General features: G+C 37.8%; 1 protein-coding gene across 3 annotated transcripts in view; it reads right to left on the bottom strand.

The window, feature by feature from the left end:
- The window catches only part of SCYL2 (SCY1 like pseudokinase 2), a 61,255-nt gene that overhangs the window by 25,898 nt on the left and 18,190 nt on the right, over positions 1 to 17,167 (bottom strand). For all 3 annotated transcript variants that reach the window (XM_055118474.1, XM_055118475.1, XM_055118476.1), the window contains exons 3-9: positions 13,181 to 13,338; positions 9,415 to 9,559; positions 7,416 to 7,565; positions 5,356 to 5,577; positions 4,861 to 4,977; positions 3,587 to 3,712; positions 1,900 to 2,076 (exon numbers count right to left, since the gene is read on the bottom strand). In XM_055118474.1, coding sequence (XP_054974449.1) covers positions 1,900 to 2,076; positions 3,587 to 3,712; positions 4,861 to 4,977; positions 5,356 to 5,577; positions 7,416 to 7,565; positions 9,415 to 9,559; positions 13,181 to 13,338 — 1,095 coding nt within the window. The remainder of the gene's footprint in view (positions 1 to 1,899; positions 2,077 to 3,586; positions 3,713 to 4,860; positions 4,978 to 5,355; positions 5,578 to 7,415; positions 7,566 to 9,414; positions 9,560 to 13,180; positions 13,339 to 17,167) is intronic.

Below are 17,167 nucleotides of genomic sequence, written 5' to 3'. Positions count from 1 at the left end.
AACTCTAACATATCTATATAGTAATATGTAGCTCACCCACGAATTCTGTCTGGCAAAGATCCCGAGGGTAGGGAAGACAGATAACCCAAAGAAGTAAAGTTGAAGAGAAGCACAGAAATGAAAAAAACAAGGAACAACTCTATAAAGAAACACATAGAGGACCAAAATGTCCCTTTCTATTTATGCAGAACACTCAGTTTTCAAATACTCATTTTAAAAGTTTTGGGAAGAAATGAACTGAATGACTAAGGGAAACTTACCAAAAAGTAAAGGCAAATAAAATTCTACAGCAGTTTCCTTATGGTAGTACTTTGCTGTATGGTAAACATGTGGCTTCACTAACTTAGCCCTCTTACACCTTGACCTTACTGAGGAACTCTGATTCAATCTTTCAGTTTCCTCATCTGCCCTTTAGTTAGCCACAGGAATTCTTGCCCTGACTCCCAGACTTTCTCCTGTTGCCCTCCTTTCAAAGAAAGAACCACAACAGCCTATCACAGGATATTAAATCAGGGTGGGGAAAATGGCTCAAAAGGCCCCAGGACCTCTGAGACCCATCCCTTGGCCCCAGGGGCCTAGCAAAACTGGGTGTGGACCAAACAACAAAATATAAACAAGCCCCCAACACCCAAGAAACCCCTTAAATCAGCTTACTGGAATAAATGGTTTATGACTAAGTCACAGCTGTATACATGCAGAGGCATGTACTAATATTCACTATGTGCCAGCAGATTTAAGTTCAACAACCCATTTCATTTTAGAAATGAGGACACAGACCGCCAAAGAGATAGTACAGCAGGTGGGGCTCTTGCCTCGAAAGTGTCTGACCTGGGTTCTATCCTCTGCAACCTATATGGCCCCCCAAGGTGTAATCCCCAGGAGTAAAACCAAGAATAAGCCCTGGATACCACCAGATGTGACCCTAAAACCAAAACCAAACCAAATCAGCCAACAAACAGAAAAATCAAACTACTTGTATCAGAGAGCAGATAAGGTGTTTGCCTTGCGTGTGCCTGACCTGGATTCGATTCCCTGTACCCCATATGGTCCCTGAACCCACAGGAATGACACCTGAGTTAGGCACAGAGTCAGGAGTAAGCCTGGAGGAGCACATCAGGTGTAGCCCCAAGACGGGCCCCACAAAAGTGCAAGAGGTAAAAATACAAAGCTATAACTTTCCCAAAGCTGTAACTTTCACTAAGGTCAATGGGAACAGGATAACAAGTCTTAGATTTTCTGAAATGGAATTTCATTTATTTTCTGAAATAAAAACTTAGGAAAAGTTGTGAACATATACTTGCTAAACTCAATTATAATATTAAGAATGTTTCATTTAAACATATAAAATATCTTCTAATGGGGCTGGAGCGATAGCACAGCGGGTAGGGCGTTTGCCTTGCACGAGGCCGACCCGGGTCCGATTCCCAGCATCCCATATGGTCCCCTGAGCACGGCCAGGGGTAATTCCTGAGTGAAGAGCCAGGAGTGACCCCTGTGCATCGCTGGGTGTGACCCGAAAAGCAAAAAAAAAAAAAAAGAATAAAATATCTTCTAATGGAAAGAAAGTCTCTTGTACTTTTTCCAGTTTTTAAAAAGCACCATATTCAGGGACTCCGAAGTCTGGAGTACTTCCTCTACTCATGGGGGAGCAGTGGGGTCAGCCTCCAGCACCACATGGTCCTGAGTAGCACTGGAAGTGGTCACCCACCAAAAATGAACAAACAAAACAGAGTAGTATATTTAATCCTTTCATTTTCAAAGATAGTCGTCAGTGACTAAAATGATTGGATAACAGTGATATGCAAAATACCCCATATATGCATATATATATATATATATATATATATACACAACACATACACACACATACATTATAGATATATATACACACACACATACCTGGATTGGCTCCTGCTGTTTAAAGACAGGACCAAGTTCAGGTAGAATCAATTTGATATATTCTTCTTTGGTACATTCTTCAGCAATCAGTAGAACATTGGGTAAAACAAAAGGTACCATGTCGGGATTTACAAATTCTGAAGTCAAACAAGGCAAAATTCTCTGTACAATGACACGCTGAAAAGCAAAAAATGCTGTTCACAAAACTACAATTAATTTCAGGTTTCAGTTTTAACACAGCCTAAAATCTTCAACCTCTGGCGGCTACAGATATGGTTCAAACAACAGCAAAAACAATAAATAAATGTAAAATGTCTGATCTCTGTATGTAAGCAGACCATGTAATTTATGGGTGAAATCAGAACACATTTGAGAGCAACATGTGGCTGCTGTTAAGTACCATCATTACTGATGATAATAAAGGACAAAAGGTGTAACAGAATACCGCAAATAAAAGGAGACATGACCATGCAATCCTTCAGAAATCTTCCCTGATTCATCTTCACTAATGTTTCTCTTCTTACTTTCTTCATTATTAACGATCGATAACACACAACTTTGCTTTGCCACATAAGCGTCAGAGAGCTAGTACAGCAGGTAAGGTGCTTGTTTTGCACACTGCTGACCCACAGCCAAGCCCCAACACCCCACATGGTCCCCCAAATTTCACCAGGAGTGAGCCCTGAGCACAGATAAGTAAGGCAAAGAAACTGAAGAACCAGCTTTGGGACCATATAGAGGATGGTTTTACATTGCCGTACTGTTCTCCAGATCGGGCATGTTAACTCTCTCTACACTTTGGAGGGTCTGGAGAGCAAGAACAATGCTTCTCTTTATCCTCTACAGCAATAAAGTAAAGGGCTAGAGACAAATAATGGGTCCTAAATGGACATCTGATAGATTAAACACTAGAGACATTTTTGAAACCAGGAATCCCTAGTTTTGCTCTCAGTGGTTCCTTCAGCAGTCACCAATATTTTCACACTGTGTTTACTCATGATTGAGAACACCAGATGAGAATGTAAGGAACTATGGAGGCAGTAGTAATACAGGAGTACCCCCTTCACTCTAGTGAGGTAGTGATCTCCACAATGGCATTTTATGAAATTTTCAATACCTAATGTCTAAGCAAGTGTTTATCTGCACAGGTATTAATCTTTCATATTTTCAAACCCTACTGTACTTTTCTGGACCACGCAGAGAAGATCCACTAAACTTCTGAAATCATTTGGCAGCCTTTTATAGTTATTTATGCTCCTAAGGCAAAAGTTACATTTAATTCTTTGGAAAAGTTATTATAATAAGTTATAATAATAATAATAAATAATAACTTATATTATGGACTGGATCGATAGCACAGAGGGTAGGACATTTGCTTTGCACGCAGCCAACCCGGGTTCAATTCCTCCGCTCCTCTCAGAAAGCCCGGCAAGCTACCGAGAGTATTCCGCCTGCACAGCAGAGCCTCGCAAGCTACCCATCGCATATTCGATATGCCAAAAACAGTAACAAATCTCAAAGTGGAGACGTTACTGGTGCCCGCTCGAGCAAATTGATGAACAACGGGACAACAGTGCTACAGTGCATTATAATTATACGTAATATAACTATACATATATAATTATAAGTTATAAAGAAAAGTTTAAATTAAAAATATGATTATATAAGAAACTGATAGACAACAAACCTTGGGCAGTTTTGGTAGAACCTTTGGCAGTCCTTTGAAAAATTGTGATTTCTGAAGATTATCTCTTTGGAATAAGGTATCAAAATATTGCAGTGTTACTGCACCAACATCATCAAAGAATGGAATCTAAAAAATAGGAAGATACAATTATTATAACACATATTATATTTAAAATACTTATATCTAAAATTACTAAACTGTGATGAAAAATTAAAAAATAATAAAATACTAAAGGCCATTAAATTAAAAATTCTAATTATAAAAATCAGAAAAGAAAGTAATTGTTTTTATTCCCAAGCTCACATTTTTAGTATCAGTAGCTCTGGCGAGGCATAAAATTTTCTTTACATAATTGGTAAAAATCTTGAAAGACTGATCAAACATACCAAGTACGTGTATTTATCTGTGCATTCATCTATTAGAACCCATGCTTAAATGAGCAAATGATAGAAGGATGAAGTCAGAGAGTCCAGAAATCCTGTATGTCTCATGACTAGTAGGATTAAGTTTATTTAAAGTCTTAATTTTATATTAGAAAGCTACATATATAAATGCTTAACCAATTTAAGATTGAAAGACGCTTAAGGGACTGGAGCAATAGCACAGCAGGTAGGGCTGTGTGCCTTGCACACAGCCAACCCAGGTTCGATTCCCAGCATCCCAAATGGTCCCGTGAGCACCACCAGGGGTAATTACTGAGTGCAGAGCCAGGAGTAACCCCTGAGCATCCCCGGGTGTGACCCAAAAAGCAAAAAACAAATAAATAAATAAATAAATAAAAGAAGCTTGAGTATTTTACTTTATTTTTTGGTTTCTGGGCCACAGCTGGTGGTGCTCAGGGCTTACTCCTGGAGGGCTGAAGACACCATGTGGGGTGCCGGAGACTGAACCCTGTCAGCTGCATGCAAGGCAAGCACACTACCCATGTACTATCACTCCAGCCCCACGAAGCCAAGTATTTTACATGTTGGGTTTTTCCTTTCCTTCTCCCCCTCTCCCCCACAATGGTTTGGACAACATCCCATGGTGCTCAGGGCTTAGTCCAGGCTCTGCACTCAGGTGTCACTACTGGTGGAGCCTGGTGGACTATATGTGATGCCAAGGATCAAACCCTGGTTGGTCGGTTGTGTGCAAGGTAAGCAGACCACCACTGTACTATCGCTCTGGCCCCTATATAGTCAAGAATAAAGATGCTATCTTGTATTAGAAGTGCTAAGTCTTCTTTAGCTCACTTTTTGTGTGTTCATCTAAGACAAAAATCCATGTGTACTCACCTTTGTCATTTGATCTGCATCTGGTCTTACAGTTGGAGTTACATTTAATAGTAGTTTTACATGTTCACGAACTTCCTCAGGTATACTTGTAAGTGAGCTAGATCCTAAACGACTCAACTATTAAAAGAGTTACGTTAAAAATAAAAATATTTTAAAAGATGTACATTTATGCTGTCAATGATCTAAGAAACCTTTAAAAGTTACTGAACATATTTCCAGATTGAACAATGTACTACAGTATACTATTCAAAGATAATTTAAATACTTTAATACTTAAAACTGCTTAACAAAACAAAATGCTCAGTATTGTAAATCACATTTCAAAGAGTAACTTCAGTAAAATAAAGGTATGACTAACACTGCAGTGACAAATTTTAGGTCCTGGTTATAGAACTGACTTTATTAAGCTGACTTCACCAACAGAGTAAAATCTATTTTGAACATAATTAGATATCTAACAAAGAAACATTCCACAAATATTTCATAGGCAAATACCTGATCCAATTGTCTACTGAAACTCTTGTAAATATCTTGCTTGTTGACTTCAAATATAGGTTTTCCTTTGTTAAATACAGCATATATGACAGTTCCTAAGGAGTACATATCACTGGCTGTTTCACAGCTCACAGAAAGTATATATTCAGGAGCCAAATATTCGGGATTTGGAAGACACAATGATGGTAAATTTGGGTCCCATTCTTTACAAGGAAACTTAGGCTATAAGAAGACAAAAAAAGATTTGCACATAAACACTTTCACTTAGAGCAAACTACAAAGCAATAGCAGTCTAGTTTTAAACTCATAATAATACAAATATAAATGAGATCACCATCTTCAATTCTAAAATTCTCAAATATGGAAAGAGCATGAACTAAATGATGGAAGAGCTTTTTTTTTCTTTAAGTTTTAGCCTAGACCCAGCAGTGACTCAAATGTCACTTGTGATGGTGCTCAGGGACTGACCTGTGGTTTGCTGCATGTAAAGAAGCTGCCTTGATCCCTGTGCTCTCTTCAGCCCAAGAATAAGAACTATTTTGTGGGGGAGGGGCTCGGGGCACTCAGAGCTTACCCCGGCTCTGCACTCAAGAGATCACTCCTGATGGGCTCAGGGGACCATACGGGATACCAGGAGTTGAACCCGGGGTAGCTGTGTGTAAGGCAAGCACACTTCTTGCTGTACTATCACCCCAGTCCAAAGAATAATTTGTAACTTTCAAATTATTCAAAATGTCTCCCAGAAAACATATTTTTATTTTAACACCTACTGTAAGAGCCAGGAAATAGTCCAGTGGTCAATGCATTTTCTTTGCATATACAAAGCCCTAAATTCAATCCTTGACACTACATTCGACCCACCCAAAACATATACTATAAGTATGAGATATTTGGTACACGTCTTATGATAAACAGGCTTCAAATTATACGGAATCAAATATACTGCTATTTGACATATTGTTCTTTCACTAGCCAGCTACATTATTTCACCACCTAATTAGTTTCTTGTTACTGTTACTGTTTTTGGCATACTGAATAGCAACGGGTAGCTTGCCAGGCTCTGCCGTGCAGGTGAAATACTCTCGGTAGCTTGCTGGGCTCACAGCACAACAAGTAAGTCTCACAATGGAGACGTTACTGATGTCCACTCGAGCAAATCGATGAGCAACGGGATGACAGTGATACAGTGAATTACTTTCTAGATTCAAAGGTTGTTATAAGATTAAATGAATGTACAAAAAATTGGCTTACTACAGTGCCTGCTTCACTATGTATACTCAAGTAACAATTCTTTTACTTCGCTATAGCACTGTAGCATGGTCATCCCATTGTTCATTGATTTGCTTGAGCGGGCACCAGTAACGTTTCCATTGTGCTTCCCTAAAAATGTTTATTTGAATTATAAATCTATTTGAATTGTGAAGTCACAAACTGAACTAACAAGAACGTAGAATTAAAAAACCTAAAATATTGCAGTGTTTTCCCATGTATAAGAAGGCATTTCAGGAGACTGAAGAGATATAGTATAATGGGTAAGGCAGGGCACTTGCCTTGCATACGGCCAACCCAGATTCTATCCCTGACATCCCATATAGTCCCCCAGCCCTAGGAGAAGTAATCCTGAACACAGATTCAGGAGCAACCCCTGAGCATTGTCAGGTGTGGCCCCAACACCAACAAACAAAACAAAAACATAGGCATACCACAATTACTAAGAAACTGGGATCTCAGTTTTGGGATCTCAGAGCAAAATAGCAAAACAGCAAAATTCACATCACTTATAAGAATATTTTATTCTGAGAAAAAGAAATCTCTTGAACCTGAATTCTTAAATAACCTAGAATCATTTTCTCAAGCAATAGTAACTACTATAGTACTAATAAACTGAATACTCTTAGGTACAAATAACATTAGGAATATTCCATATAGCTACATAATCATACCATCAAACCAAATAAACAATTTCTATACATGTCAGTCTTATAAATCCAACATCTCTTCCAGAAGCAACCCTCTACTTCCACAATTTAAAATAATTTAAAAACTAAAGCCTTCATTACCTCTTGTTCAGAAGGATTGGTTGATGAAACACAAAAATCAAAGCCCATTATTTTCCAGGCTCCACTTTTATTCAAAATTATATTTTCAGGTGTAATATTTCCATGAACCATTTTCACACTGCTATGCAAAAATGACAATCCTTCAGAAACCTGTAAACACCAGACATTTTTACATTAAATAAACTCCTTTTAATGATAATAAAATATCTCAGGCAAGAAAGATAAGGAAGAGGTCTGCCAAAATGCTGAGATGGCCTAGGAAAACCAAGGTAATTTGAAGGGCCCAAGCAGCAATTATCTACCTGGTTCATTAACATTGATTCTAATTCTTAATATTTTTATAGATGTATATTCTATATAAAAGGAAGTGAAGCTAAAGAGAGTACTTTCTTCAAAATTCTACTTACAAAATTCTAGAAAATATAAATTGATTTACAGTTGTAGAAAACAAGTCAGTAGAGTAAAAGATAAGAAGAAGCAAGAGAGGGATTACAAAGGATATGAAGAAATTTAAGGGGCACATATATATATGTATTAGATTATACAGGTATATATGCCAAAACTTACAAAACTATAAATTTTTAATTTGAGCAATTATACATCGGTTGATGTATATATATATTAATGTATATATATATATTTATATATATATCAGTAGAGTTGTTAAAAGTGAATAAAATAAACTGTTTCCAACAAACTAAAGCTCTATGGATAAATTTACGCTACAAAACTGAAGACACTTTTATAAGCAAGGAAAATCAGAAAAAGTGAACATATATGAAAAGGCTATGTACTAAAAATATATGCCTTTAAGAAAAGGATTTACAGACTTTATTATATTATCTTAATGTTTTGTTCATAAAATACCTTCACAAGGTTTAAAATTATGCATGATATATAATATATAAAGTTTCATATATATTATATATATTGCACTCTAGGGGCTAGAGGAATAGTGCAGTGGGCAAGACATTTGCCCTGGTTCGACCCCTGGTTTGAACCCTGGCATTCCATATGGTCCCCTAAGCAGCTCCAGGACTGATCCCTGGGCACAAAGCCAGAGTAAACCCTGAGGATTGCTGGGTGTGGCCCAACATACAAAACCAAAAAAAAGACATACTATTTATATAAAATTTAAATATATTAAAGAAAACTACCCTATTCTCTCTAATCAATAAGCACTCCTCTACAAAGGTTATCAATGCTCTGTGTGTGTGTGTGTGTGAGTGTGAGTGTGTGTGTGTGTGTGTGTGTGTGTGTAATTTTTGGTCTACCCTTGGCAGTGCTCAGGGATTACTCCTGGCTCTATGCTCAGAGATCACTAAAGGGGGGACTCAGGAGACCATAGGCAGTGCCAGGGGTCACACCCCAGCTGGCCAAGTGCAAGGTAAATAACCTGCCTGGTGTACTGTATCTCCGGCCCCAAAAGCTGTATTTTTTTTCTTTGAAATTACAGTTTTTATTTGGAGGTTTTGAAGGGAAGGAGGGAGAGAGTTGAGAGTAACATGCTCAAGAGAGAACCTGAGCTTTTCCAAAGGCAAAGAGAGTCTCTACACACATCCCAGCATTAGACAAGAAAGCATGAAAGTACACATCTCAAGAGGGGGAGATGTGGGAATCACACGTGCTCGGGTGCCACATGTGCTCGGCCACATGGGCACAAGCAACACATGGGCTCCGGCACCATATGCGCCCCAATGCTGTATTTTTTAAGTACTCAAAGTATAACCTACCAGTAAACTACAGAAATACTGAGGAAACAGAAATAATGTTAAAGATCTGAAACGATACAATGGTCTCCATAAAGCAGTATATATGGCTAAGTTACAAAGAGCCAAAAAAGGGCCAGGGATGTGGGTCAGCTATGGAACACATACTTTTGCATGTAGAAATGCTGACTTTGACCCCTGGCACCACAAATATTTAATAAATAAATAAATGAGCCAAGAACAATCTGAAAAGAAAAATTCCCTTTTACGTGATAAGTAAAAATACATACCTGAAGCAAACCATATTTGGTTTCTACATCATAAAGTTTATAGTCCTTAATATCTGGAGATATAGGGGAAGGTAGGTTTTCCCAGTTACCAAGAACATTCGCTAAACTGGCAAAAACGGGTTCTGTACAAAATGCCAAGCAATCCCTGTTGTAAAAAAGAAAAAAATTATTCACAATCACTTTTTCCAACATTATTAAGGTCAAATATACCTAAAATATTAGTTGTCCAGCTAATCCACCATAGCTAAGTCAGAGTATTTTAAACTTGCTGTTTTCATCACTGATATATCTAATAGCACTGAGCAGTTAGGAAACTTCGTACATGATTATACTGGAAAAATCACTCAGTCTGTTAAATTACATGATACACTTTTTTTTTTTTTTAAATTTGGAGTGCAGTTCTTTGCTGTTTTGGTTTTGGGCTACACATGATGGTGCCTGGGAGGTGCTTCTGGTTCAGTGCTCAGGAATCACTCCCAGTAACATTTGGTCCTATAACAGTTTCTTTTTTCCAATCTGAGGCACCATGATTTATTAACAATAGAGTTGCATGCATACAACATTCCGACACCACACCTAACCATCACCAAAAAATCAGTTTTCCTCCACCAATGCCCATGGTCCCCTCCTGCCCGTCCCCCCATCCCCTGCTTGGCAGAATCATCTCTGCATGCCAACTCTCAGGGTCTGTTGTCAATCGCCATTTGTTCATTTCCTTACTATGTTTCTGTATGTGCCACATATGAGAGGAATAATCCTGTACTTAGTCTCATCCTAATGACTTCACTCTGCATGATACCCTCAGGTTCTATCTACACATCTTAACAGTGAACAGCATTTCATCTTTCCTTATAGCTGAGGACTGTTCCAGTGTGCAGATGTATCAGTTTCTTTATCCACTCATCTGTTCTCTGGCACTTGAGCTGTTTGCGGATCTTGGCTATAGTGCTGTAATGAACAGAGGAGTGCGATGTGTTCTGGAGACCTTAAGGTAGATGCCAAGAAGAATTGCTGGGTCAAATGGAAGCTCACTTCTTAATCTTTCTGAGAGTCTCCATCTGTTTTCCACACAAGCGTGACCCAGACAACCTTCCCAGCAACGGCGGATGAGAGACAAGCAGAATCCAATTTCCCACATCTCCACAACGACTGGTTGTTTCTACTCTTTCTGATGTGTGCCAGTATCAGGGTGGGTTGATATCTCACTGTTGAATGGATATGCATTTCCCTAATAAGTGATCAAGGAAGCTTTTTCAAATACCTATTGGCCATCTGTATGTCTTCTTTTTTAGGAAGTGTCTGTTCAACTCGTCACCATTTTTTGATGAGATTTTTTGGGATTTTGTTCCTGAAGTTTTCCAAGTACTTTATCTTGGATACTAGTGCTGTTGTCAGTTGTGTGATGAGTAAATATTTTCTCCCAATCTGTAAGATGTCTTTCTATTTTTGTCAGCATTGCATTTGCAGTGCAGAAGCTTCCTTATTTGATATAATACTATTTATTTTTGCCTCTGCTTGCTCGACCACTGGCACTCAATCACTGAAGATGCCTCTAGAGTCAACTGTCTATTGCCCACTTTCTATTTCAAAATACCAAGTAAAACGAATGTCCTCATTTGCCTTAAACAGCACCTAAGTAAGTTACCAATTCCCGAACTATCCTGCTAAAATCCCCACTCTGCTGTGAGACTATTCACAACCTCTATGCTGGACCCCTTTGTAGCCATCTTCCAGCTTCGAACTACTAGCCTTTGAGCATCACTAACGTTCCACTACTCAGATGTAATGCATTCATCTCCTTATTGCCTTTTTATTTGGTTTTCCCCACTATTACTGGGCTCTTTCTCCCCTCTGACTTGCACAACATGCTGCCAATTTTCTCCCACCATGTAAGGACTTTGTCCTTTAGGTTTCAAGTTTTTCCTTCTGTTCTTTTCACTCATGCTCTTTTTACCTTTTTGATCATAATTACTGCCTCCACTATACTCACCCTCTACGGTACATATCACCATCTTTGGGCTTTCATATGGATAACTCTTTCTATGTGCTATTTCTAACACTGGATGATTTCGGTGTCTGTCTTATTAATTCACTAAAAGCTGGATTTTTTTTTTTTACTTTAGCATGTTCCTATTTCTATCACTGCTATTTCAATTTTTATCATCTATCAATGAAAATGTCTCGATCTTTTATGTCATGATTGCTAATAAATGCCCAATTCTATAATAATCATGATAAAAGAAAATTCAAGGATGGAGAAAAAAGTAACATATTGATTGGATCTTCTCACCTTAAGAGACTAAATAGGTAATTATGGAATATGACATGTTGATATAAATAACAAGGATGGCAAGTTTCTGGCATCTATGGGTGACACTATAGACACTAATAGAAAACACTCCAGAAGAAATAGCACAAACCTAAAGAAAGCTTAAAAAAAAAATAAAAAGCATGGAAGCAGAATTAATCTACTTTGAACAGAGCATTCTATAAGAGATCATAGGCCTTTTCTGCAAAGGGGAATAAAAATATTTTAATAAAAAATGCGAGCTTGCTCTGGGGTCAGCACAATAAAAAAGTAGAAAAAAAGCCAAAAACAACAACAACAAAAAAAACACTGACTTAGGTGTCAGGGTGACAGAATGAAATCGCCTTCTACCCACAAACTCTGTGGCTTAAATAATGTCTCCAATCTTCAGTTCTTCTATGCAACATGAGAGGTATGAGCTAAATAAGTATAACACATTCTGTAGTTTTCTTACATAATAGCGTTAGCTTTTTTTCTTTCAAATTGAAAGGAAAGTGTCCTTGGAGTATATAGTAAGTGACAGTGGGTCACTGAAGATTCAAAGTAAGAATTGTAAGTCCAATATATGTAACAAAGCAAAACAGTCCTTGTCAAAAGGAGCCGAGGTTGCAACCCTGTCAGCTCTGGGCCCTCGGTCTGCCTGTCCTCCCCCGACCCCCATTCGTAAAACCCAGGGCTCATAACTCTACTGGCAAGCCATCAAAAGAGGAAGATCTTTTGAATTAGGAAAGGGAAATAGTCTGTTAAACAGAAAGAAAGAGTTGGGTAAATAATAGGTGTAAGAAATGTGGCAAAGAATACTGAAAGCACCATAGGGAAGACGATCCAGTTAAGGACTGTACAAGATCATTTTCACTTTCTTTTCCTCTTGGTAATATTTCCCAAGCATATTTTTGAGAAAATGGTAGGGTAACTGAGAACTATGAACTGACATATAAAAGCTCATCTGTCTATGCAGTAATGGATGAAAACAGTCCCATAGAGTAAATCAGTGAAAAGGAAAAAAGAAATTCTAGCACAGCCACTTGTAGTCAGGACTCTAATCTCTATTTTTCTTGCATCTTCCATCTGACTAGTGTACTGCTAAGCACTGAGTAAGCAAACAAAGACACATGGCAATGTGAATATAGTCTTTCATATTATTATTTCAGGGGAAAAGCATATAATCTGCAAATATAATTTAAGAAAATAATTACCCCATTCAACAGTTTGTAAGAACTTTCCACTGGACGTTTCAAATATAATGCTATTTTAACTATTTGCTCAGGAAGTCTCCTATGTGAGCTCTAAAACTTGAGGACAAGAGAGAGAGTACAAAGGTTAAGGTGCTTGTCTTGCATGCGGCCAACCCAGAATCACTCCCTGGTACTGCGTGTGGTACCTTGAGCACAGAGCCAGGAGTAATTCCTGAGAACAATCAGATGTGGCCCCAAAGTCAAACAAACAGAAAACTTTTACCTGGATTCTTCTAAAGGATGCTGGACAGTAAGAAGTCGAGGATGTCGTAGACGAGTTAGCTGCTGAACTCCTCGTTTTAGAGAATCGATGATCTGATCCTTTTCAAATTTTTGGTATTTATCTATGAGTTTTTTATCAAAGACAAAAACAGCCACTTCCTGAAAAAAATTATTCAAATATTTTAATCAAGAATATTAAAAATTTGTAAAATCGTACTTGTCAACCTAGAAATGGAGCCAAAATTTAATTACATAAAAACTTTTAGTATTTGGATTGGCGAGATAATAAAGCAGGTAGGATGCTTGCCCTGCATGCCTCGAACCAGGGCTCAATCCTGGCACTACATATGGTTCCCAGAGCCCCCACAACTGATCCCTAAGCACAGGGTCAGGAATAAGCCCTGAGCACAGCGGGGTGTGGCCAAACACACACAGACATACTCACTTAGCACTATTAATATTCTCCTGGTATTAAAAAAAAAGTTTGATCATGATTAGCAAATCTAAGCATTTTTTAAGGCATTAGAAGCAAAGCCCTTCCCTAAAAGATAAACAGGAAAATCTCCATCTTTGAAGTTTGGTATCAGGGAAACACAAGCAACGTGTGGGAGATGTAATGTACCCATGGAGTAATCTCTTAATTAACAAGATTTCAAATAAAAGTGTTGAAAATTTTGAAATTTTGTTTTAAAATTTATTTAAAATGTTATTATTTACGGTAATAATTCTGGACTCAGAAATTTTTGAAACGTTTTTGAAAGAAACATGATTTGTGGCATGGAGTGCTAGCTTATATAAAAACCTACGTTTAACAGTATCTTTTACATATGGATAACCTATACTCTCATTCCACCCTAGCTCTCTCATTATAGGCCTTAAACTGAGGAGAGTTACCATCATACTAGGAAGCTACTCCCCTACAACATCTCACTAATATCACTCATAACTTATTTCAAACTATTAAAAAGCACAGTCTCAACTATTCTTTTCCTTTTGTTCTTTTTATCCAAGAAAGTTCTCCTACACTTACCCCAACTTAAACAAATGTATCACCACTAAGCTATTATCAGTGATGCTATTTTCTGTCCTACTGCAAAGAAAATTGATAGAGCTAGACGCAAAATTAGCAAAGAAATCATCACAACCTTCCAAAATTCACTAAAGATTTTGCACAACTTTTGGGATTTCTAAAAAAAAAGCTTCTTTCAAAATCTTCTAATTAAACTTTCACCCAGTTAACCATCAATATTCAAAACAGTACCTTACCATTTTATATCTTCTATCTTATTACTTTAGTTACAGTAATTATCACTCTCACAAGTGAGCGAAGGCAACTAATGATCAGCATCACTCTGAACCCCAAACCAGTCAATTTCTCAAGCACAACTTATTTTAAGATGTCAATAAGGTCTCCAGAGGGCAGAATCTCTGAAGAATTACAACATAAAGGTACTATTTAGGGGCCTGAGCGATAGCACAGCGGGTAGGGCGTTTGCTTTGCACGCGGCCGACCCGGGTTCGATCCCCGGCATCCCATATGGTCCCCCAAGCACTGCCAGGAGCAATTCCTGAGTGCAAAGCCAGGAGTAACCCCTGAGCATTGCTGGGTGTGACCCAAAAAGCAAAAAAAAAAAAAAAAAAGGTACTATTTAGAAATTCAGTTTGAATTTGTGCACATTTTAGAAACTATCTGGCAAATTTCTGAGAGTCAAATTTTCTCCTCACCTTTCAGAAGAAGACAGAGAATAGACAAATGTAGAATTTGAAATTCACTTCTGGTCAGATGAAGAGTCAAGATTCTAACTAACCAGTCAAATACTAGGAAACTACATTATTAGCAAATATGCCCGATTTTCTATAAAGAAAAATAACCCAGGGTCAAAAAAATATAGAACATACTAGTAAAACAGCAATTATGTCTTCAGCAAAAGAATCATTTAAATTAAGTGATAGCTCTAAATAGCATGCACATATAAACATAATCAATTTATTTGATCATTGTGAGACTCAGGACAAATGGAGTAAGAGCACTGTATATTAATATGATCTAAAAACAAATGACCTAGAAGTTCAAGTTCCTATCTCACCATCCATGTGCATAATCTTATTTTGGTAGGTGTCTGCTATAACACATTTTATAAATGCTTCTAATTTAAAAGTGTTTATTTCTTCAAGATGTTTTAGGTCTTTTAAAAAGCTCACATGAAATGGTCCTTGAGTACTTTCACCATTTTTAAAGAGGAACATTATTAGTGATAAAGTTCAAAAATAAAGTTCCTATTAATCAACTAATAAATTTAACACAAAACTCAGACATTCATTTACAGCTTTAGGTTAAAGATGAAAGACTACTACATAAGTGAAATTGGGCTATCAACTAGCGCAAACATTTTCTTTATTCCCTTTCAATGAAGAAGAGTTTAGAACAGTATCCTTTTTCACCAACTTTCTCCTCGTTTGTCTCAGAGCAGCGCTGTCCAATCAAACTCCTTCTGGTAAAATCTGCACTGTAAATAACTGTACAATATTAGCCACATGTGGCTGTGGAGTACTTAAGTACATTAATACATGTAAAAAATTGAATTTGATCTCATTTAAAATCATTTAAATAGCTAGCATGACTTGTAGCTACAATACTAGTTAACACAGCGTTAGGTTATTCCCCTGTGATTCAAAAACGGAGGCAACTGGGGCCAGAGCAATAGTACAGTGAGTAGGCATCTGCCTTGCACAGGGTTCAATCCCCACATGCCCGGCATCCCATATGGTCCTCAAGCAACACCAGGAGTAATTCCTGAGTGCAAAGCCAGGAGTAAACCCAGCGCATCTGTGGGTGTGACCCAAAAATGAAAAAGAAAAAAAAAATCGAGGCAACTTTGAAAAAGTATAAAAACTTCTTAGTTATAACTGAAATTGTAGAAGTATACATGATGAAAATAGTAAGAAATTAAAATGAGGTTTCACATAAGGTACATTGAAGACAAGGTCGGCGAAACCCTCCACGATATTGAAGATAAGGGTATCTTCAAAGGTGACACGGAACTAAGCAATCTAGTAAAAACAGAGATCAACAAATGGGACTACATTAAACTAAAAAGCTTCTGCACCGCAAGAGATACAGTGACCAGAATACAAAGACTATCCACAGAATGGGAAAGGATATTTACACAATACCCATCAGATAAGGGGTTGATATCAATGGTATATAAAGCACTGGTTGAGCTCTACAAGAAGAAAACATCCAACCCCATCAAAAAATGGGGCAAAGAAATGAACAGAAACTTTACCAAGGAAGAAATACGAATGGCCAAAAGGCACATGAAAAAGTGCTCTACATCACTAATCATCAGAGAGATGCAGATCAAAACAACCATGAGATACCACCTCACACCACAGAGACTAGCACACATCCAAAAGAACAAAAGCAACCGCTGTTGGAGAGGATGTGGGGAGAAAGGGACCCTTCTTCACTGCTGGTGGGAATGCCGACTGGTTCAGCCCTTCTGGAAAACAATTTGGACGACTCTCAAAAAATTAGATATTGAATTCCCATTTGACCCAGCAATACCACTGCTGGGAATATATCCCAGAGAATCAAAAAAGTACAATCGAAACAACATCTGCACATGTATGTTCATCGCAGCACTGTTTACAATAGCCAGAATCTGGAAAAAACCCGAATGCCCCAGAATGGATGACTGGTTGAGGAAACTTTGGTACATCTATACAATGGAATACTATGCAGCTGTTAGAAAAAAGGAGGTCAAGAATTTTGTAGTTAAGTGGATGGGCATGAAAAGTTTCAAGCTGAGTGAAATGAGTCAGAAAGAGAGAGACAGACATAGAAAGATTGCACTCATCTATGGTATATAGAATAACAGAGTGGGAGACTAACACCCAAGAACTGTAGAAATAAGTACCAGGAGGTTGACTCCATGGCTTCGAGGCTGGCCTCACGTTCCGGGGAAAGGTCAACTCAGAGAAGCGA

This window comes from Sorex araneus, chromosome 10 (assembly GCF_027595985.1).
Source record: "Sorex araneus isolate mSorAra2 chromosome 10, mSorAra2.pri, whole genome shotgun sequence".
Taxonomy (NCBI): Eukaryota; Metazoa; Chordata; class Mammalia; order Eulipotyphla; family Soricidae; genus Sorex; species Sorex araneus.
Note: the sequence above shows the minus strand (reverse complement) of the source record. Positions and strands in the feature narration are given on the sequence as shown.